The sequence below is a fragment of the Leucoraja erinacea genome, chromosome 9 (genome assembly GCF_028641065.1).
Source record: "Leucoraja erinacea ecotype New England chromosome 9, Leri_hhj_1, whole genome shotgun sequence".
In the NCBI taxonomy this organism is placed as follows: domain Eukaryota; kingdom Metazoa; phylum Chordata; class Chondrichthyes; order Rajiformes; family Rajidae; genus Leucoraja; species Leucoraja erinaceus.
In genome coordinates, this window is record NC_073385.1 from 20,997,449 (window position 1) to 21,019,583 (window position 22,135).

General features: G+C 47.7%; 2 protein-coding genes across 4 annotated transcripts in view; one reads left to right on the top strand and one right to left on the bottom strand.

The window, feature by feature from the left end:
* The window catches only part of tmem63c (transmembrane protein 63C), a 49,109-nt gene extending 42,349 nt beyond the window's left edge, over window positions 1–6,760 (top strand). For both annotated transcript variants that reach the window (XM_055640303.1, XM_055640304.1), the window contains 4 exons: window positions 1,203–1,370; window positions 2,142–2,257; window positions 4,350–4,424; window positions 4,726–6,760. In XM_055640303.1, the coding sequence (XP_055496278.1) occupies window positions 1,203–1,370; window positions 2,142–2,257; window positions 4,350–4,424; window positions 4,726–4,920 (554 nt within the window). In that variant the 3' untranslated portion in view covers window positions 4,921–6,760. The remainder of the gene's footprint in view (window positions 1–1,202; window positions 1,371–2,141; window positions 2,258–4,349; window positions 4,425–4,725) is intronic.
* Window positions 6,761–8,364: 1,604 nt separating this feature from the next.
* pomt2 (protein-O-mannosyltransferase 2) overlaps window positions 8,365–22,135 on the bottom strand; it is a 41,159-nt gene continuing 27,388 nt past the window's right edge. For both annotated transcript variants that reach the window (XM_055640305.1, XM_055640306.1), the window contains 8 exons: window positions 20,859–20,950; window positions 18,855–18,931; window positions 18,051–18,122; window positions 17,243–17,302; window positions 12,413–12,518; window positions 11,815–11,955; window positions 10,491–10,602; window positions 8,365–8,617 (listed from right to left, as the gene is read on the bottom strand). In XM_055640305.1, coding sequence (XP_055496280.1) covers window positions 8,512–8,617; window positions 10,491–10,602; window positions 11,815–11,955; window positions 12,413–12,518; window positions 17,243–17,302; window positions 18,051–18,122; window positions 18,855–18,931; window positions 20,859–20,950 — 766 coding nt within the window. In that variant the 3' untranslated portion in view covers window positions 8,365–8,511. The remainder of the gene's footprint in view (window positions 8,618–10,490; window positions 10,603–11,814; window positions 11,956–12,412; window positions 12,519–17,242; window positions 17,303–18,050; window positions 18,123–18,854; window positions 18,932–20,858; window positions 20,951–22,135) is intronic.

A 22,135-nucleotide genomic window follows, 5' to 3' on the forward strand; every position in this document is an offset into this window, starting at 1 on the left:
GATCAAATTGGATTATTTGCTCTAAAATGGGTTAAGAGGAGACTTGATATATAAAATCATAGTGGTGATCAGATATATCCCAGGTGACTGTGGCAAGCTGGAGAATCAGGGGGGGTCAGTATGGTTCTGTGCACGGGAGATGACGCAGAGTTGCTGATGAAGTCAGTAAGAAGGTTGATGAGGGCGGGGTCGTTAGACGTAGTTTAAATGGATCAGCAACCTTTGATAGGCTGCTCTGGGAGTTTGGATTGCTTGGGATCCAGGGAGAGCTGGTTTGGCTTCATGAAGGAAGCAGAAGGTGATGATGGAAGGGTGTTTGTCAGACTAGTGGTGAAGCATCTGTGATCAGTGCTAGATTAGAGAAGTGTGGGATGGATATAGGGAAGTCTGTTCCTAAACCTGGTGGTGCGGGACTTGAGGCTTCTACACCTCCTGGTGGCAGAGAAGTGGGCACAGCCCAGACAGTGGGAATCCCGGATGGTAGTTGCTGCCTTCTTGAGGCAGTGTCCGGTGTCGATGCTCGCGATGGTGGGGTGGGGAGGGCATTGAGTCCCCACTCTCTACATCATCCTGCGTTCCTGTGTGTTGGAGTTACTGTATCAGACTGTGTTGAACCGGTCAGCATACTTTCTACAGCCCATCTGTAGACGTTTGTGGAGTGTTCACTGATGTGCGAAATCTTCTACATTTCTAACAAAGTCAAGGTGCTGGTGTGTCTTCTTCATGATCACATCCGTGTGCCATGTCCAGGACAGGTCATACATGTGCCGTGCCCAGGACAGGTCATACATGTGTCATGCCCAGGACAGGTCATACATGTGCCGTGTCTAGGACAGGTCATACATGTGTCGTGCCCAGGACAGGTGCCCAGGACATGTGCCGTGCCCAGGACAGGTCATACATGTGTAGTGCCCAGGAGAGGTCATACATGTGCCGTGTCTAGGACAGGTCATACATGTGCCATGCCCAGGACAGGTGTTCCTAGATGTTAACGCCCATGAATTTGAAGCTGCTAACTCTCTTCTGCCGCTGACCCACCAATGAATGTTGCCGTGTAAAATCTCTCCGCCTCCTGATCCCTCCACTCCCGGTATCACTTCCTCCTCTCACCCAGTCTTTCTCACCCTACCCCTGTTCCCATCTCCTCCCCCTTCTCCCTCCCCAGCCTCTCCCCTAGTTACCTGTTACCTGCTTGTTTCCAGGGCTGTTGTACATGTTACTGAAACACCTGGTGGACCGCTACAATATTTACTACGCCTGTTTACCCACCAAACTCAACCAGCGGCTGCATTCAGCGGCCGTCAGCCAGGTCATCATCGCCCCCATCCTCTGCATGTTCTGGCTTCTCTTCTTCTCAGTGCTGCGCCTCGGTACGTAGACACGGGGGGGGGGGGGGGGGGGGGGGGGGGGGGGGGGGGGGGGGGGGGGGGGGTACTGACTTCTTGCAGCCAGAGGGGTGACGGGGGGGGGGGGGGGGGTGGGGGTGACGTACAGGTTTGTATGTTGTTGATTGATTTGGTTCTGTAAATTGTCCCTAGTGTGTGGGATGATGTCAGAGTGTGGGATGATGTCAGAGTGTGGGATGATGTCAGAGTGTGGGATGATGTCAGCGTGTAGGATGATGTCAGCGTGTGGGATGATGTCAGCGTGGGATGATGTCAGCGTGGGATGATGTCAGCGTGGGATGATGTCAGCGTGGGATGATGTCAGCGTGGGACGATGTCAGCGTGGGGCCAATGTGTGGGATGATGTCAGCGTGGGATGATGTCAGCGTGGGATGATGTCAGTGTGGGGCCAGTGTGTGGGATGATGTCAGCGTGGGATGATGTCAGCGTGGGATGATGTCAGTGTGGGGCCAGTGTGTGGGATGATGTCAGCGTGGGATGATGTCAGTGTGGGATGATGTCAGTGTGGGGCCAGTGTGTGGGATGGTCACTGGTTGGCCAAAGGGCCAGTTTCTGCGCTTTAATGAAGGGTTTTGTTGAAACGGAAGCTATTGAATGGGGACGTTCCCTGTGGGGCCCAGTGTGAAGTAAAGGGGAGTGTGTGCGAAGTTGGAGAGTTGGGGGCTGTAGAGTGGAGGCTGAGAGCTGGAGGCTGATAGGTGGAGGATGTGTACTACCTGGTGTTTCTCTCCGCAGGACCCATGCAACCCATCACCCTCTTCACCTTCGTCACTCTACTGCTGTGCATCGTCTTCTCCTTGTTTGCGTTCTGCATCAAAGGACTTCACAAACTCAGGCCTCAGAACTGCCAGGTAAGGGCTTGGGACGTGGGAGCAAGGGGATGACATCATACAGATGGCGCATGGTCAAAGATGAGCGGTGACCTGGAGATGATGGATCTCCAGTACTAGTGGTCTGAAACATCTTGCTGGACCTGTGAGCATGAATCACAGCAGTATCTGTGCTCCCTGCATCCCACATCCCCATTACAGCTGCTCACAGCTCCACACACCCAGGTTCCTTCCCCACTCACCTGTCTGTGTGGAGTCTGCATGTTCTCCCTGTGACTGTGTGGGTCTTCTCATGGGCTCTGGTTTCCTCCCACATCCAAAGACGTGTGGGAGTTGGTGGGTTAATCTGCTGCAGTGTCGGTGAGGTGATGGGGGGGGGTAGGATTAGTGAGTGGTCAGTGGCTGTGCTCCCATCTACGGCTCGAGCTGTGATGGCCTTTCAACATTGGCCATTCTTGAACTTTGTGCTGCTGCTCAAGTTCCAGCATCTGCCCATTGATGATGGAAGAACAAAGACCACGTCTGGCCAGGGGAGGCATCTAGGAGTGGCAATAGGTGTAGGAGTAGGCCATTCGGCCCTTCGAGCCAGCACCAGTGGTGGTGTTACTCTACACCTGCCCCGTGTGGGACGTGCACTCAGGGCAGCCTGGAGAATGTGCAGAGCATCACGTAGATGGTGCCTACTGCGGTCACTGGGGGAGGTGGATGTTGGGGGTTGGGGGTGAGTGTTGGGGGGGTGGTGAGTATTGGGGGGTTGGGGTCCTACTCCAACAGCTGTGCAAATATATCTTCAGTATTCTACCCCTAACCTGTCTACAGGTGTATGGTTCCTAGACTTTGCCTGGCACCGTCTTAAATAGGCACAATATTAGCCACCCTCCAGTCTTCTGAAAGACTTGTGAAAGAAAAGTGAGCAAAATATGATTGAACTGATGTGGTTCTCGTACCAAGAGTCACAGAGCAGGGAAACAGGGCCTTGGGCCCACATGTCCCAGCTACACTAGTCCCACCTGCTTATGTTTGGCCCATATCCCTCTAAGCCATTCCTGTACCTGCCTCAGCTACCTCCTCTGGCAGCTCGTTCCATACACCCATTACCCTCTGTGTGAAAAAGTTACCCCTCAGGTCCTTATTAAATCTTTCCCCTCACCTTAAACCTGGTTCTTGATTCCCTCACCCTGAGTAGCACTTGTATTTCCCCAATCTATCCCCCTTATGATTTTATACACGTCTATAAGATCACCCCTCATCTTCCTGCACTCCAAGGAATAAAGTCCTCTCTCTCCCTGTAGCTCAGCCCTCTGGTCCTGAGCCCAAGTCGTGAGCCGCTGTTGGTGAGTGAAAAATCACACATAGTACAGATCACTTTAGACAACAGTTTATTTAATGGGACGTGTTGAAGCAAAGAATAGTAACATGTGCTTTACCTTGTAGTCTAAGACTCAGAAGCAGCAGTCGTGAGCTACAAGAGAGGAGAGAACTATTCCAGACACAGGTAGATAGCAAGCCCTTGGTACAGAGATTAGTCGCAGTTGTGTGATGTCCCCTCTCTCTGGCCTCCTCTGTCACAACCGGAGAAGATGCTGCAAACACTCAGCAGGTCAGGCAGCAAATGTGGAGAGGAGGAACGTTTCAGACCACAGCTGGTGCTGGTGGGCTCAGCAAATGTGGAACAAGAGCCGGTGAATGTGGGGAGGAAGAACAAGGGGCCCAGGCATTGTTCAGGGTGAAGCTCTCTCTCCAAGGCAGAGACACGTGTGTGAGCAATCAGCACCCAAGCCCACAGCTGTCTTGCCGACATCTCCCCCTTCCCTGCCTCGTGGACGGGCTCCCTGTTCTCCGGAACCCTCGTCAAGTTCCACACCAACGCTTCCTTGTTGTGCGACTGCAGCTCTCTCACTGTTGCAGTTGCCGAGGTTCTGCCGGCATTCACATGCTCGTGCCCTCACTCACGCTCCGCACACAGCAAGGAGGGGACTTCACCTGCATCGCTTCCCATCACACCAGGTGCTGTCACCAGAGATATCTCCCTCCCCTCCCCTTCCCCTCTCTCTGTCTGTTCCTCTGGCTTGTCCTTGAGTCTGTTCTGACCGTGAGTCTGTTCTGTCCTCAGCTGTCGGAGCCGCAGCCTGACTGTTTGTTCGTGGATGGAGAGCGGAGCAGTGTGTCCTCAACACCCAATTCCAACGTAAGTGAAGGCAGGGTGGGGGTGATGGGTGACTTGTGAGGGGTGTGGGTGGAGATGAGGATTGGCGGTGGGGGTGACTGGTGAGGAGTGTGGGTGGAGGTGAGGATTGGGGGTGGGGGTGACTGGTGAGGAGTGGGGGGTTGAAAAAGAGAAATGAAGGTGTATGGGGAACGATTTTTTATTATTTGCTTCAGGTCGTGTTCATTTTCTCTAATTAACTTCTTCATGCCTGGTCTGTGATGACTTCCTGTGACCCCGTGTCCACCTGTGTTGTGTAGTGACCACCTGCTCTGATTTCCAGGTGTTTGTTGCGGCCGTACTTCAGGACCCAGAGCTGGGCCTCACCCCAGTGGCCTCCCCCGCACATCAGAGTTACGGAACCATGGAAACTCGTGCCGATGACTCCAAATCTGAAAGTTCTGGTCGAATGCAAAACTTTGAGCCTGTGTTGGAAAGTCCTCAACACGAGATGACTGCAGCAACGGTGCTGGAATGAGATTTGTAATGCGGCTGCTTGGTGGGCAACAGAATATGACTGGTGCATGTTTCTCTCTCACCAGAGCTCCATTAATGCCACAGACCTGCTCTGACTCTGGACAGAGATTAGAGGCACTGGATGGAATGTTTTATTGTGAAGAGTTGGGTTGGAACCATTATTTCCAATTGCTTCGTTCTATAACGCTGCCTGCAATCGCTACCTGGTTGAGAATGTGAGCAGCCAGCATGTCCCTGAGAATGCTGCAGATGGGAGCTGCAACTGATCTCAGCTGCAGGAAGCAATGTGCCCGAACCACATTCTCTCTGACTAAACCTATCGCCTGTAATGTTATGAAATTATATATTAATCTTTTTATTTGTACAGTTTCAGATATTGTGCCTCTGATTTTAATTAACTGAATGAACATAATAGTTTTGCTCTCCCAGTTTCTCCACTGGTTTATTCACCAGCTGTCAGGGTGGCCTCCTCCCCGATGAACTGCCCCTTCCCACAGCAATCTCAAAAAATTAACTCTTTCATCTAAACTGCAAGCTCTCTGTTAGCGAGATTATGAAATTCAATTAGTTTCATCAGAAATGGAAATAAAAATGAAAATCCTTCCCTGATCCACATAAAAAAAAGATTTCCACTAATTCCGTTTCACCCCCTTTATCCACATTTCTTGTTGCCGATGTTGTGGAGTTTACATTCCCATTTATTCCTGCTTTGGGCATGTTGTTTACTTAGATTACGAGCCAGGTTATTCAAGTGGAGAGATTGGCAGAGGGTGCAGGGGATTAAACTGATGAGAATTGATTGGTAGTTGGCCAAAACATGCAGCCATTTACCAAAGAAGTCCATGGAACAGTACAGCAGCGGCCCAGATGTCCATGCTGGACATGATGCCAAGTTAAACTAATCTCCTCTGCCTTCATGTATTTCCTGCATATCTAGGTCTATGTGGCTGAAGAAATGTCAACGCTACACTACTCAATCAGACAGGCTGTGTGGAGATGTTTGGTCAATGTTAAAAGCGGCATCTTGAACAAACATCATAAAACATTGTCCAAATTGCAGGTGGCTCAAATGTCTGTGGCCCAATGTAATCACTATATTTCTGTTAGCTATAGATACTGGTTCAAATACAGTGAAATGCATACCATACACAACCTGTTCAAACACTCAAAGGAAACAAATGTTACATTGCTTCAAAAAGTATTATTTCCTCAAACACAGATGCATGTCAGTAATTTACAACTTGAAACATTTTACAGAAAGACCCTCCAACCAGTGTCCAAGATGAGGCAGAAGTGGAGTGGTTTCGTTCTGGGCCAAAAAAACGGATTCCATTTCAGTTCTAGTGTAATTTTCTTGTGAAAGTTACAACCCAATCACTAATCCCTTTGTACATCAATCTTCCAACCAGGGCCATTCTTTCTCTAACAGATGTGTTCCCATCCCATGCAGTTGCATCACACTCACTCCTGAGACAATGTCGGAGTTAACTTCAATAGTCAACTCCAAAATTAAGTAATGAAGAAGTGGAACTGAAGGGAGATCAGTTCCATGGGAACTTTCAATGCCAGTGGCAGATATTAGTGTTTCCAAGGAAGTGGACATCCCAACCAAGCCCCCAAATGGAAAGTTGATGAAACTGGTTGTCTGTCTAGGTAAAACAAGACAGATTTCCAATGCATCAATCAGCCTTTGCCAAGTAAAGGTTTGCCGAATACCAACAGTCTCCTTGGCCATGAAGGAATATCATAAATCAGTGCAATGGGCTTTGCTGCTTTCAGGAACATTTCAATTGCCTTATTTCCATGAATATCTGTTCAGTATTTTCTGTATTTCAATGCTCCTATCCATGTTATATGATTGATAAATAAATGTAACTGACTTAAATTTATTTGAATGAAATGAATGTGTGCAGAAGGTTGATCACTCACATAATCAGCTGTTTAATATGTGACATACAGACATCACCCCTGTGACCCTTCAACAGGCTTGATGAGATATTTCTAGGACAGATGTCAACACACAGCCAAAGCCAGGTAGAATGGCAGACTTCCGTCATGAACATTAAGTTAAGAGTCATATAACATGGAAATAGGTCCCACGCTGACCAAGATGCCTTATCTACACTCATCCCACATGCCCATGCTTGGACCATATTCCTCTAAACTTATCCTATCCACGTACCTGTCCAAATGTCTTTTAAATGTTGTTATAATGCTTGCTTCAACTCCTCTGGCAGCTCGCTGCATACACCCACCGCCCTCTGAAAAGTTGCCCTTCTTACCTGAAACGTGGCCCTCTGGTTCTTTTCTACACCCTTTGCAACTTAACAACATATTTCCTTTAGCAGGGTGACCAAAACTCCAAATGTGGCCTCACCAATGTCTTGTACAATTCTAACATAACATCTCAACTTCTATATTCAATACCCTGACTGACGAAGGCTAATGTGCCGAAAGCTATCCTGACCACCCTGTCACCGATGATGCTACTTTCAAGGAACTATGTACCAGCACTCTTAACTCCCTCTACAACACTGTGAGAGGAACTACAGACTTTCATTCAGATTGATGGTATATTTTACAAGTTATTCACATTTTAAACTTTACAAAAACCACTTTGACAAAAATCACTTCCACTTGCACTGCCCGTTAGCAACGAATGACGTCACAATGGGGTCCAAAATCTTATTTACACTTTTTATAAATCACGATTATAAAAAAAATATCCGTTTTTATCAAATTCTTGGGGGGAGATTTCATTTACAAAAAAGAAATTGTGATTTTCATTGTGGGTGGGGGGAGATAGAGGGGAGGTGGGGGTGGGGGGGAGCAGGGGAGTAGAGGGTGGTAGGGAGGGGAGAGGGGTTATGGAGGGAGGGAGTGACTGAGGGTAGGGGAAAGGAGAGGGAGGGAGAGGTGAGGGAGGGAGTGGGGGAGGGGAGGAAGAGGAGAAAAGAATGGAGGAGGGGAAGGGGAAGGGGGAGGGAGGGGAGGTGCAGAGGAGGGTTGCTGGAGGGTGGATAGTGGACTGACGAGGGAGAGTGAGATGCGTTCACTGATCTTATATTTTACAGGTTATTGCCATTTTAAATTTTAAAAGAAGGCTCCCACTTGCCGGCCGCAAGGGGGGGGAGGGGGAAGGGAGGAAGGAAAGGAGGGGGAAGGATGGAAGGAAGGGGGGGGAGGAGGGGGAAGGGAAGAAGGGAGGGAGGGAGGGAGGGAGGAGGAAGGAAGGGGGAGGGAGGGAGCAGCTTCTGCTTCTGATTGTGAGCTTCGATCCCTGCAGTGATCGCCCATGCACGGATCTACGTCAAACCCTTCACACCAGCATTCAGCAATGTTTCACGGTTTCTTTTACTTGTGCTGGGATAACAGCAGCCTCCAGCCTGTCGCTTGATTACCAGATAAATCTTCAGAATAAAGTATACACTTTATCAAATGATAGTAATGTTTCAAAAGGAGACTTTAACCAGCGAATCATTTGCACAGGAATTTATCGAATTTCACATCATCTAATTTGACAAAACCTTTGTTCCAACATTGTGGCTGTGACGATGACCAGATGCCGTGACTTGTCCACCTTCAGCGAGGGTCAGAATTCCCAGGACTCCATCCACCTCAAACCTGCCATTGGACTGAGCGGGTCCTGAGCGTGTGGGCCGATCATCCCGTAGGACAGAGGATGGAACAGGTAGAAGCTGGAACAAGAAACAATCATCACCTGTAGATTGGCAGCCTTGTGCATCACGGTCTTGGGAAGGAGAGAAGGTGGGATGGAGGGAGGGAGGGAGGGAGGGACAACAGTGGCGTTGGGCTGGCGAATGATTAATGAATAAAGATCACTATCCCAGTTTTCTTTCGTGGTTTATTTGACCAAATGAGGTGGCTTTGAGAGGTGCTGTTAGAGCAGCTCTGGCTAGGAGCCAGCGTGCAGTTTGTGGATGCAACTTCTCTGTGCCAAGGGACAGAAGATTTATTACTAATTAGTATAGCCAGGATTTTGCCATAAATGCCATGTGCCTTTTCATGACTTTTTGATGATTTCACCAAGACAATGCCTTTTTCATAATCGAGTCCTAAATCAGCCTTTTTTGCCGTTTTGTTAAAAGGTCGTGCTATTTTCTCTAGTTGTACTGTGATTACAATGACGTTTCCTATTAACACGTTAATATTAATCTTATTATTAACGTGTTAACATAGTATAAATTACAAGAAAATTTCCACCACCGGGGTGAAATCGCGGCACCACCGTCAGTCGTTCATTCATTCGTACCGCTGCCCACTGGTTCAGCCTTCTCCAAAATCTATTTATTGCTTCCAATTTTGCAAACTTCCCACAAGCTATCACTTCCCTGTAGAAACGTGATGAAACATTAGAGAATAACTTGCAGGTTTTCAACAAAGTAACTGACGATATCCATAAAATTCCTGGCGATGTAGGTAAAGACAGACAAGGGTGAGAGTGATTTAGCTACAAAGATAAAAAAAAAATACAAAAAATAGCTAAAGTAAAGGTAGTGTAATGCACAAAATATCGACATGACTTTGCTTGTCATATGCAAGTGACCTCAGTGAGGTATATTTTCACAACTGATTATTCTGTTTGGTATAGTTTAACCACTAGATAATTTGCAAAAAATGCTAGTAATTATGTGCAACCAGGCAACTTTGATCATTTAATGTAGTATATCTTTATATTATCATTTTTAACCATATTTTGGTGGAGGAAATACATGCCTTTTTAGTCAATATTTGGCTTTTTCGTGCCTTTTTGCCTGCCTATTTCAGAGTTTTTTTAGTGCCTAAACATCCTGGCTCTACTAATTAGTAACAACATGATTGTGGCATTCAAAAGGCTTTTGGAGTGGAAGGAGACGGATTATGTGCAGGTCTTGGCATCATGTTCGGCACAGATATTATGGGCCGAAGGGCCTGTTACTGTGCTGTATTGATCTTCATGGCAGAGGCACGAGCATCCAGTGATACGGATCATGAGCTGGTCTTGGCATCATGTTAGTTCTTGTGCTGGGCTCTTCTATGTAACCAGAGGGTTGCACAGTGAGGCAGCAGTCACAGCACCAGTGCCCAGGTTTGACCTTGACTATAGGTTTTGTCTGTACGGAGTTTGTACATTCTCCCCTTGACAGCATGGGTTTTCTTTGGGTGCTTGGTTTCCTCGCACACCCCCAAGACATACAGGTTAGTAGGAGCATTGGCTTTGGTAAAATTTGTAAAATTGTCCCTAGTGTGTTGGATAGTGTTAGTGTACGGGGATCCCTGGTCGGCGTGGACCTTATCTGGAAACTCTAAAATAAGATGGATGCAAGGGACACATTTATAGGAATTGTGGGACAAGCTTTTCATTCAGGGGGTGGTGGGTGCAAGGAACCAGCTGCTGGTGACGTAGTTGGGGCAGGTACAATACAACATTTAAAATACATTTAGACAGGAACGGTTTAGAAGGATATGGGATAAACAAGGAGAGGTGCGGCATCTTGCTCAGTCTGGACACGGTTGCATGCTGCATTGCTCTGGAACTATAACATTGCATGTGGATCAATCAGTGCTCACCTGTAGATGCAGAAGATGATCAAACATATCACTCCCCCAGTGTAAACTCTTTCAGCTGCTTGATGGCTTAAGAAGAGGTCTGAACTTTGCAGCACAATGTGCCAAGTAATAGCTGCCGATGGAATAAAAATAAATGTGATCCCTGCTGGACAATCTTTAAACAATAACAAACCTACCCGATTTCATCTTTTTAAACTTTATAGAGGGTTTATTGTTCTCTTTGACGACATTTACAACCTCCTTGCTCATCAAGAGTCAAGTACAATCTCAGTCGACCCATTCCTTCATCATATGACGGGTCTTACGTATGATGAAAGAATGGGTCGACTGGGCTTGTATTCACTGGAATTTAGAAGGATGAGGGATGATGTTATATAGAAACACATAAAATTCTTAACATGGGTAGAAAATTGGTTGGCAGACAGGTCACAAAGAGTAGGGATAAACGGATCCCTTTCTGAATGGCAGGCAGTGACTAGTGGGGTACCGCAAGGCTCGGTGCTGGGACCGCAGCTATTTACAATATACATCAATGATAAAAGTAACATTACCAAAGTTGTACAGGGCCCTAGTGAGACCACACCTAGAGTATTGTGTGCAGTTTTGGGTCTCCAAATTTCAGGAAGGACATTCATGGTATTGAGGGAGTGCAGCATAGGTTCACCAGGTTAATTCCCGGGATGGCGGACAGTTATATGTTGGTAGAATCGAGCGGCTGGGCTTGTATACTCTGGAATTTAGGATGAGAGGGGATCATATTGAAACATATAAGGTTATTACGGGTTTGGACATGTTCCCCATGTTGGGGGAATCCAGAACCAGGGGCCACAGCTTAAGGGGTAAGCCATTTAGAACAGAGATGAAGAAAAACTTTTCCACCTAGAGAATTGAGAATCGGTGCCTCAGAAGACAGTGGAGGCCAATTCTCTGGCTTTCAAGAGAGAGCTAGATAGGGCTCTTAAAGATAGTGGAGTCAAGGGATATGGGGAGAAGGCAGGAACGGGGTACTGATTGTGGATGATCAGCCATGATCACAGTGAATGGCGGTGCTGGCTCAAAGGGCCGAATGGCCTACTCCTGCACCTATTGTCTATTGAATCACATCCTCTGAGCCCAGCGGAAAGTAATTATTCCATCTATCAGTTACACCAATATGATTGGTTGGAAACAGAACCAGCTTAGTCTGCAAGATATTGGGACATGTTTTTTTTCCCAGAGATACTGACAGACTTGTGGATTGTTTCCAGCAATAAATAAAACTAACGTGTGTCCCAATCAGTGGTTGGAGTGTGTGATATTGTAGATTGTTAGTGAGTTTACACACCTGTTAACATACTGCTGAAAAGCATTGCTGGGAAATAGTGATGATAGTAGAGGATTCGGCCCATTAGGTAGAAGGGTAAATAATGCAGGACCCATCCCAGCAGCACGTATCTGGCTGCTCGCAGAGTAACATTACACCGTTCTAAGGAGCAGAAAACATAGCATCAGCGCACTGCCCTCTGAAACATCACACGACATACAACTTCCCTGAAGTGTCAAAGATTTGTATTGGCCCTTTAAGTACATGATGCCTTGGTCTCACGTAATCAAGGTACCAATGTATCATAGAGCCACAACAGTACAGCACAGGAACACACCCTTCCCCACACAATGTCTGTGCCAAACTTAAAATCCAATAAGTTACGATTAAGGATAGTTCAAAGGTCTCCAATGAAGTAGACGGGAAGCCAGAACTGCTCTCTAACTGGTGAGGGGACAGTTCAGTTGCCTGATACCATCCTCGAGCTGGTGAGAGAGAGGACAGTTCAGTTGCCTGAAGAATTGTCTCGTCAATATGCAGAATGGGATTTTTTTTTAGTCTGGTGGATAAATTGGAAAAGTAGCGGAGACACTAATCAGGCATACGCGGGTATACTGACCTCTGACCTGATGACCTGGCTGATATCCTCGCTGTAAGTAGACAACTGTGATACTGAAGAGAAGCACGTAGATGAGGAGGCCCAAGAGGTTCAGCCACCAAATCATCTAAACAGAAGAGAGCACGGTTACACATTGCAGAGACGTGGACAGAGGACAGAGGAACTCAGTATCGCCTCTATTCCCCCAATGGCAGTTCTAACTACCCCCCCCCCCCACACTCTCCCCTGACAGAACAGCGACAAACTTCCTCTTTCAATCTATCATGCATTCCCACTGCTCCAATAGAATCCACGCCACGGTCTTCTCTCCCCTCCCCTCTCCATGGGGACCATTCTCTCCATGACTTGCTGGTACACTCACAAATCCCCCCCGCCCCCCCCCCCCCCCCCCACCACCACACACCTCCACGCCCCCCCTCCCCCCCCCCCAAACACACACCTATCCCTCATAGCTCTCCTTACCCCAGCACTTTCCCTACGTCTGGATGAATGAAGCCACAACAACAATCTTGCTCTCACTGCAGCAAGACAAAGGAGATGATTGTTGACTTCATGAGGGGAAAGTCAACAACCCAAACACTTGTCTTCATCAACAGGACAGTGGTGGAGTAGACAAGTTCCTGGGCATTGAGGCAATCTCGATGAAAACTCAACAGCATCTCTTCTTCGTTAGAAGATGAAGGAGAGTTGGTACAGAGTAGTCATCAAGTGATATTGTGTAACCAGGCCCTCATATAGTCACAGAGTGATAGAGTGTGGAAACAGGCACTTTTCGGCCCAACTCGCCCACAATAACCAACAATGTCCCAGCTACACTAGTCTCACCTGCCTGCTTTTGGTCCATATCCCTCCAAACCTGTCCTATCCATGTACCTGTCTAACTGTTTCTTAAACGATGGGATAGTCCCAACCTCAACTACCTCCTCTGGCAGCTTGTTCCATACACCCACCTGTGCGAAAAAGTTACCCCTCAGATTCCTATTAAATCTTTTCCCCTTCACCTTGAACCTATGTCCACTGGTCCTCGATTCCCCTACTCTGGGCAAGAGACTCTGTGCATCTACCCGACCTATTCCTCTCATGATTATGTATACCACTATAAGATCTCTCCTCATCCCACTGTGCTCCATGGAATAGAGACCCAGCCTACTCAACCTCTCCCTATATCTCACACCCTCTAGTCCTGGCAACATACTCGTAAATCTTTTTTGAACCCTTTTAAGCTTGACAATATCTTTCCTATAACATGGTGCCCAGAACTGAACACAATATTCTAAATGTGGTCTCACCAACGTCTTATACAACTGCAACATGACCTCCCAACTTCTATACTCAATACTCTGACTGATGAAGGTCAAAGTGCCAAAAGCCTTTTTGACCACCTTTCTACCTGCGACTCGACCTTCAAGGAACCATGCACCTTTACTCCTAGATCCCTCTGCTCTACAACACTACCCAGGGGCCTACCATTCACTGTGTAGGTCCGGCCCTTGTTAGACGTCCCACAATTCGATCAACCATTCCTCAGCCCACCTGGCCAATCGATCCAGATTCTGCTGCAATCATTCACAACCATCTTCACTATCCGTAAAACCACTCACTTTTGTATCATCAACAAACTTGCTAATCTTGCCCTGTATGTTCTCATCCAAATCATTGATGTAGATGACAAACAGTAACGGGCCCAGCGCTGAACCCTGAGGCACACCACTAGTCACAGGCATCCAGTCCGAGAAGCAACCTCCCACCATCACTCTCTGCTTTCTTCCATGAAGCCAATTTTCTATCCATTCAGCTATCTCTCCTTGGATCCCATGCGATCTAACCTTCCAGAGCAGCCTACCATGCGGAATGCCTTACTGAAATCCATATATACATCTACAGCTCTGCCCTCATCAACCTTCTTGGTCACGTCTTCAAAAAACTCAATCAGATTTGTGAGACATGACCCCCCACGTACAAAACCATGCTGACTATCCCTAATCAGCCCTTGCATTAAACCAACCCTCATTCCTTGCTCTCTGCCTTTCATCTGCCTATTCTGTCCATTAACCTTTCCCACACCACCCTCCATACCAACTTCTAGCCTCTCCTGTTCATCTGTCCTACACGAGATCTCACCCCCCTGCCAATCTAGTTTAAACCCTCCCGTGTAGCATTAGCAAACCTGCCCGCTAGGATGTTGGTGTCCCTCCAGTTTAGGTGCAACCAGTCCCTTTTATACACGTTATCCTTGCCCTGGAAGAGATCCCAATGATCCAGAAGTCTGAATCCCTGCCCCCTGCACTAACTCCTCAGCCACACATTCATTTCCCCTATCTTCCTGTTCTTACCTTCACTAACACGAGGTACTGGAAACAATCCTGAGATCACTACCCTGCAGGTCCTGCTTTTCAGTCTTCTACCCAATTCTGTAAATTCTTGTTGCAGAACCTCCTTCCTCTCCCGACCTATATAATTCGTGCCAACATGCACAACAACCTCCGGCTGCTCCCCCTCACTCTTGAGGATGCTGTGCAGCCGTTCCAAGACGTCCTGGACCCTGGCACCAGGGAGGCAACACATCATTCTGGAGTCTCGACTCATGCCGCAGAATCTCCTGTCCGCATCTCTGACGATGGAGTCTCCCACCACTATGGCTCTCCTGACGTCACTCTTCCCCGTTGAGCCTCAGCACCAGGGTTGGAATCACAGCCCTGGCTACCACTCAATCTTGTTGTGTCGTGCCGTCCGCTCCCAAGAGGGTGTATCTGTTTTCAATAGGTATAGCCACCGGGGCTTCCTGCACTCCACGTTTACTCCTCTTTCTCACAGTCACCCACCTTCGCTCTTCCTGCATCCTTGGTGTGACAATCTCACTGCAGGTCTTGTCCAGGAAACTCTCGTTTTCCCGGATGGCCCGGAGGTCGACAAATACTCTATTGAACAATAATGGCGTACGGTAGAGAGCATATTGACTGGGTGCGGCAACTCAAACACCCAGGAAGGAAGAAGCTTCCAAAGAGTGGTAGACGCTGCCTAGTCCTTCACAGAAACTGATGGCCCTACCATCAAAGGATCTATTGGAGATGTTGCCTCAAAAGGCTGGCAATATTAGCAGATACCCTCAGCACCCTGGTCACACTCTCGTCTCAGTCCTTGCCTGAGGAAGAAGGTTCAGGAGCCTGAAAACCGGGACCACCAGGTTCAAGAATAACATCTTCCCAATAACCATCAGGATCTTGAACACTGCACAACGCTAATCTCAGTAACTATGAATTTCTACGCACTGTACAACAGATTTGGTTTTGGCATTATCTGAGAGTATTGGATTTATGGGCCTGTTAATATGCAGCAGGTCAATGCAGGTACACAGACAACTAAACACACTTGACTCATCGTCCACCCACGCCTGATGCAGGAACTCGACACAAAGCATCAACAATTCCTTTCACACACATGGTGGTGGGAAAATGCACAAGCTGCCAGAGGAGGTAGTTGAGGCAGGTACTATAACAGCATTTAACAGACATTTGGACTGGTACATGGATAGGAAAGGTTTACAGGAATATGGGCTAAGTGTGAGCTAGCGGGACGTGTTTAGATGGGGCATGATGATCGGCATGGATGAGTAGGGCTGAAGGGCCTGTTACCGAATTGGCGGCGCGACTCACCCGTTGCAGCGGCCCCTACAGCCTGTCTGTCTTTTTTTTATTTTTTGTCTAGTTAAATGTAGTGTTTGGTGTTTTTTAATAGTATTTTTAAATGTGTAAATGTGGGGGGCGGGGGGGGGGGGGAGGGGGAAACTGTTTAAATCTCTTCCCTGTCCGGGAGACCCGACTTTTTCCCTGTCGGGTCTCGGCTGTCGTTGGGGCCTAGCACCGTGGAGCGGCCTCCAGCCTGAACGACCCGGGGGCTCGGGAGACTGCGGAGCTGCGAGCTGCGGACTCACCATCGTGGGGCTGGCCGGCCTCGGAGCGTGGGGAGCGGTGGTGACTCGCTACTGCGACTCGACTCCTGGGGCTCGGAGGCTCCAGCAACGCAGCCGCAGGTCCGGTGGACTGTGACATCGGGAGCTCGCGGGTCTGGGAGGAGAGAGAGAGACCGCTTCCCGGAGCTCCCGCAACTTCCCGCGACTTCTCCAGCCGGTGTCACGGGGTTGGAACAACCCGGACCGGGACAGTACATCACCCGGCACGGCTTCATGGCCGTGGGACTCACCATCGCCCGTGGGGGTTCCAACCTTGGACTTTCAGACCGGGAGCGGGGCTGTAAATCGCCCCGCGCGGCCTAAAATGGCCGTGGGACTCATCATCGCCCGCCTGGGGCTTGGACATCGGGAGAGACACGGAGAACAGGGGAGAGAAAAGACTTGCCTTCCATCACAGTGGCTTCACTGTGATGGATGTTTGTGTGAATTTAATTATGTGTATGTCTGTAAGACAGTGTCTTTGTTTGTATGGCTGTGGAAACAACATTTCGTTTGAGTCTCACTGGGGCTCAAATGATAATAAATTTGTATTGTATTGTATTGTATTGTATTGTATTGTATTGTACTGTATGACAGTCAATATGGGTTGAAGTCACCAGATGAACATGTTGCCATCCAAACATTCCTGTACTGACCATTTAACCTTCAGCAAAACTTATTAATTGGTTGAAACATCATCAATGAAATTGTGAATTACTCAAATTGTGTAATGTGATTGGATGGGGTGGGCTAGCGAGAGAGGTGGTGGGGGGGCATGCAAATGGGACTAGCGTAGATGGGGCATCTGGATTAGTTAGCATGGATGAGTTGGGCTGAAGGGCCTGTTTCTATGACTGTAATGTTTGTTGTTAACAACTTACAGGGTTTCCCAATAAATAAACTCGATATTCAGTCTCATTTGTCCCAGAGAAACGAAGACCCTGTGGAAACATGACATTGAAGCTCAGAAGATCGACAGATGCAGACACTATTCAATAGTTACAGTGCTGCAGTAACTCAGCGGCTCAGGCAGCATCTGTGGAGAACATGGATGGGTGACGGTTCAGGTGATGACCACTACCTCTGGCTTCACATTTCACTCCTCCACTTATCCAACACCTTTATGTCTCCTTTTTACCTCTCACCTCCTACTCCACCCATTTGCCAATCAACCTTCCCAACCCCAATGCAACCACCTATCACTTGCCAGACTTTTCCACCCACCTCTTTTTCCAGCTTTCTCCCACCGACTCCAGTCTGAGGGGTTCCAACCCGAAACATTGCCTATCCATTCCCTCCATAGACACTGACTGACACATTGAGTTCCTCCAGCATCTGCAGAAATCTTGAAGAAATCTATCCCAGAATGTTAAGATAAAAACCTTCCTCCTCCATCTCTCCCAGCCTTGCCCCTTTCTCAGTCCCCCCCCCCCCCCCCCCCCCCCCCCCCCCTCCTCTCACCCTCTCTTGTAATCTTCCTTATCCTTCCCCATCCCCCTCCTTCTCCTGTCTCCTCTGGGTGAGTGGACACTACTGCAGCACACTCTCTGCTGTGCCCCTTGTAGATGGTTCATGAAGGCATGTCACTCAGGACCTGATGTTGATGTGGATGGTCCGGTTCAGTATCTGACCAATGGTCTCAGGATACGGCCGCTGGAACCACAGCAATCTCCGCAAGGCTTTATTTACCTGATAATTGATGGGCCAATGCCAAGGCTTTGAAGTGAGCTCGTTATCTTTGGGTTTTAGACCACTGTTACTCTGCGGGAGAAACAAAAAGGATAAACATCAGCTGAAACATTTATAGATTGTACTTGGACCTGCTGTCATTCTGCATAGTGCTCAACCTGCAAATCTGCTCATTGGATATTTACACAAACTGCAAATGTTTTAAATATGAATGAATTAATAAGTTTATTGGCCAAGTATTCACATACAAGGAATTTGCCTTGGTGCTCCGCCCGCAAGTGACATGACATTCAGTGACAATTAGGAATGACACATCAAACATTAATAATAAAACATTATCGATTAAATATGGTTGTAGAATCAAGTTGGGCTAAAGGGCCTGTTTCTATGCTGTAGAAGACCTAAGCAGGCAATCATTTCTGGTCACATTACATAGTGATAGAGCTGTATAGTGTAGGTAGAGTGTGATAGTACTGGACAAAGTGCAGAGGAGATTCACCAGGATGTTGCCTAAACTGAAGAAGCGTCACCGGTTCCTTCCCGCCAGAGATGCTGCCTGTCCTGCTGAGTTACTCCAGCATTTTGTGTCTATCTTTGGTTTAAACCAGCATCTGCAGTTCCTCCCTACACATGTTGCCTAGGATGGAGCATTTGTGTTATGAAGAGAGATTGTAGAGGTGAGGTTTGTTTTCTCCAGGACAGATAAGAGGGGGCAGGACTGAGGTGTATTATACGAGGGGATACAGTAGGCAGCAGGTATTGCAATAATGTGAGAGGCAGAATACGTCCGAGAGATCAACTCACCCGTATCATCACAACATGTGACTCCAGCAGGATCTCGGGGAACGAGGGCTTCAGCACCTCCAGGCTGATGTTCGGCACTGAAATGTTAATGTTAACATGATGATATATCTACCGTCTTGCAATATCTATGAGCAGTAAAATGGTGGCACAGCGGTAGAGTTGCTGCCTCATAATGACCGAGACCTGGGTGCGATCTTGACTATGGGCACTGTCTGTACGGAGTTTGTACTTTCTCCCCATGAACTGCGTGGGTTTTCTCCAGGATCTCCGGTTTCCTCCAACACTCCCACAAACCTGTGATTTGTAGATTAAATGGCGTGGTATAAATGTAAATTTTCCCTAGTGTAATTCCCGCAGGGTAGTGTTAATGTGCGGGAATCGCTGGTCGAAGTGGACTCGGTGGGCCGAAGGGCCTGTTTCCGCGCTGTATCTCTAAACTAAACTAGAAACACGTAGCGATGATCGTTTTCTCAAGCTCTCAGGATGCACAAATGCTCCAAAGCACTGAAGTGTTTTAAAGTATAAACACTGTATTGCTGCCAGCTTGGGGCAGAGTCTTCAACCAGCTCTTTGTCTGCATGGACGCTGCTTGATCCACAGAGTTCTGCCAACAGCTTGATTTTGGCACCATCATCCTCTGTCAAACTCAGGAAACTTTGCTCCTCTCTGTGGAATAGGATCGGGGACATCCTCACGGGCAGCATCAAACAGTTGCAGTTGGCAACAACACTTGTTGCTCACTGACCCACAGCAGAGGTCGTGTGTTCAGTCCTGCCGCTCGATTCTAATACCCACGACTGTGTCGCCAGGCACAGTTCCAAGGCCATTTTTAAATTCACCGATGATGTTACCCGTTGTTGAACAAATAACAGGAAACAAGGAGTCAGAGTACGAGCGACAGCAATAATCAATAATGTAGTTGAGCAGTGCCAGCATAACAATTTCCCTCTCAACATTAGCAAGAACAAGGAGCTGATTATTGACATCAGGAAGGGATCCAGAAACGCGACGTCATCAATGGGACAGTGGTAGAGAGATATTTCTGGGTATGCATACCTCTGAAGGTGCAATAATAAAGAAAGCTCACACATTAACCCTCTACTTCCCCCCAGGTTTGAGGAGATGCAATATGTTGCTGAATACCTCATTGAATTCTCCAGGTGTATGATAGAGCGCATACTGATTGGTTGCATCACAGCCTGGTTCAGTCATTTGAACGCTCAATAATGAAGTAGGCTGCAAAACACAGAGTTGACCTCCCTATTATCGAAGGGATCTAAAGGAAGAGCTACGTCAAGGGCAGCTAACATCAAAGACCATTCTGCCCATGCTCTCTTCGGTACTATCATTGGCCTGAGAATCTTTACCTCCAGGTTCAAGAACAGTTTCTTCCCATCAACTATTAGGGTGTTGAACCACCCTACACATGTACAACTACAATCAAAGGTTGCCCCCTGAATACCTATTAAATGCTGAATGATAACTAGGGAGAGGTGTCGCAACTATCTCTGCCACGGCCTCTGTTATTTCTTCTCTAGCTTCCACAGTATCCTAGGGTACACTTGGTTAAGCCCCAGGGATTTATCCACCTTTATGCACGATGTCATTAGAATATGGATGTGTTTCAGGACATCACTATTCTCTACTATTCCACAACTATTATTTGAGGAATTCCCTGCCACAGAGGGCAGTGGAGGCCAAATCACAGGGTGGATTTAAGAGAGAGTTAGATAGAGCTCTAGGGGCTAGTGGAATCGAGGGATATGTGGAGAAGGCAGGCACGGGTTATTGATTGGGGATGATCAGCCATGATCACAATGAATGGCGGTGCTGGCTCGAAGGGCCGAACGGCCTCCTCCTGGACCTATTTTCTATGTTTCTCCCCCGAGCAGCTCTTCCAGTATTGCAGCTTTCTTTCGTATTCCACACTCACAGGCTTCCTGCCAGGAAAGGCAAGATTATATAGACACAAGATATTATTACAGTCACTTCAGCCACACTTACTTTTCGCGTTGATATGATCCTCAATATTCCACAATGAGTTGGGTGTTTCTTTAAGGTAAGGACTACAGCTGACTTCAACTTGTTCCCACCCCCTGGAAACAACAAAGATCAACAAAAGAAACATAACTCCAAGTCCAGTTTCCGAATGATTACACAGACAGGCAGATCATGTCCAACAAGTTCCCAATGACGAGAAATCTGTGTAGACCAATCAGTTGAGCACAAGATCTCGTTACACCAGCACAAGATTTGGTGAGACCGCGTCTGGTGTATTGTGTCCAGTTCCCGTCGCCAGGTGTAGCAAGAATACCATTCACTTGGAAAGGATGCAGAGCAGATTCATTGGGACTATCAACGAGTTCAGTTTCAGTTGAGCAGCTGAGAATAGTTAGCATCCCAGAAGGGACTGCAGGGAGAGGGTGTGTGAGAGTAAGGAAGGTATGTTGTGAGAGGCAGTCTGGAGGGTCAGTGCAAGGCTTGTGCACAGGAGGCTTCAGCAAAGAGGTGGTAGCAGGATAAGGCCTGTTTTAATTCCTTTTGTAAATCTTCCTTCATATAATGGCAGTAGAGATGGCAGCAAGGGCAGTGGTCTGCTCCCACACAGAATGTGGAAAGTCAGGGAGACTTCCATTGTCCCAGAAGACTACACTTGTGAGAGGTGCATCCAGCAGCAGCTCCTTACAGACAGCGTTAGGGAACTGCAGCTGGTTGATTGGGTCTGGGTATGTAAGCGAGGTACTACATGAGTAATGTTTTCACCTCGGAGAGGACTGTGCAGCAAAGACTAATAGAGGTTGACAATGAGGTGGCGTTGAGGCTAAACATCATTAAGGTGGACCCTGATGGGATTTATTCCATTTATCGAGAAAGGCAAGGGAGGTGCATTGGTAGAGTTGATGCCTCACAGCGCCAGAGACCCTACTTTGATCCTGATTACATAGACTCAGTGGGCTGAAGGGTCAGTTTCTGCGCTGTATCCTTAAACTAAAAAAAAGATTATAGGAGCCTTGACAAAGATTGTTGTGTCTTCTCTAGCCACAGGGAAGTTCCCAGACACTGCAGAGTAGCTCACCTTGTTCCTTTATTTAAGAAGGGAAGTAGAAATAATCCAGGGAATAATCCAGAAATAATCTCATGTCAGTCGTAGGGAAGCTAGGGGAGAGGATTTAGAGTCAGAGAGTGATACAGTGTGGAATACATGTCGGCCCAACTCGCCCACACCGGCCAACATGTCCCAGCTATACTAGTCCCACCTGCCTGCGCTTGGTCCATATCCC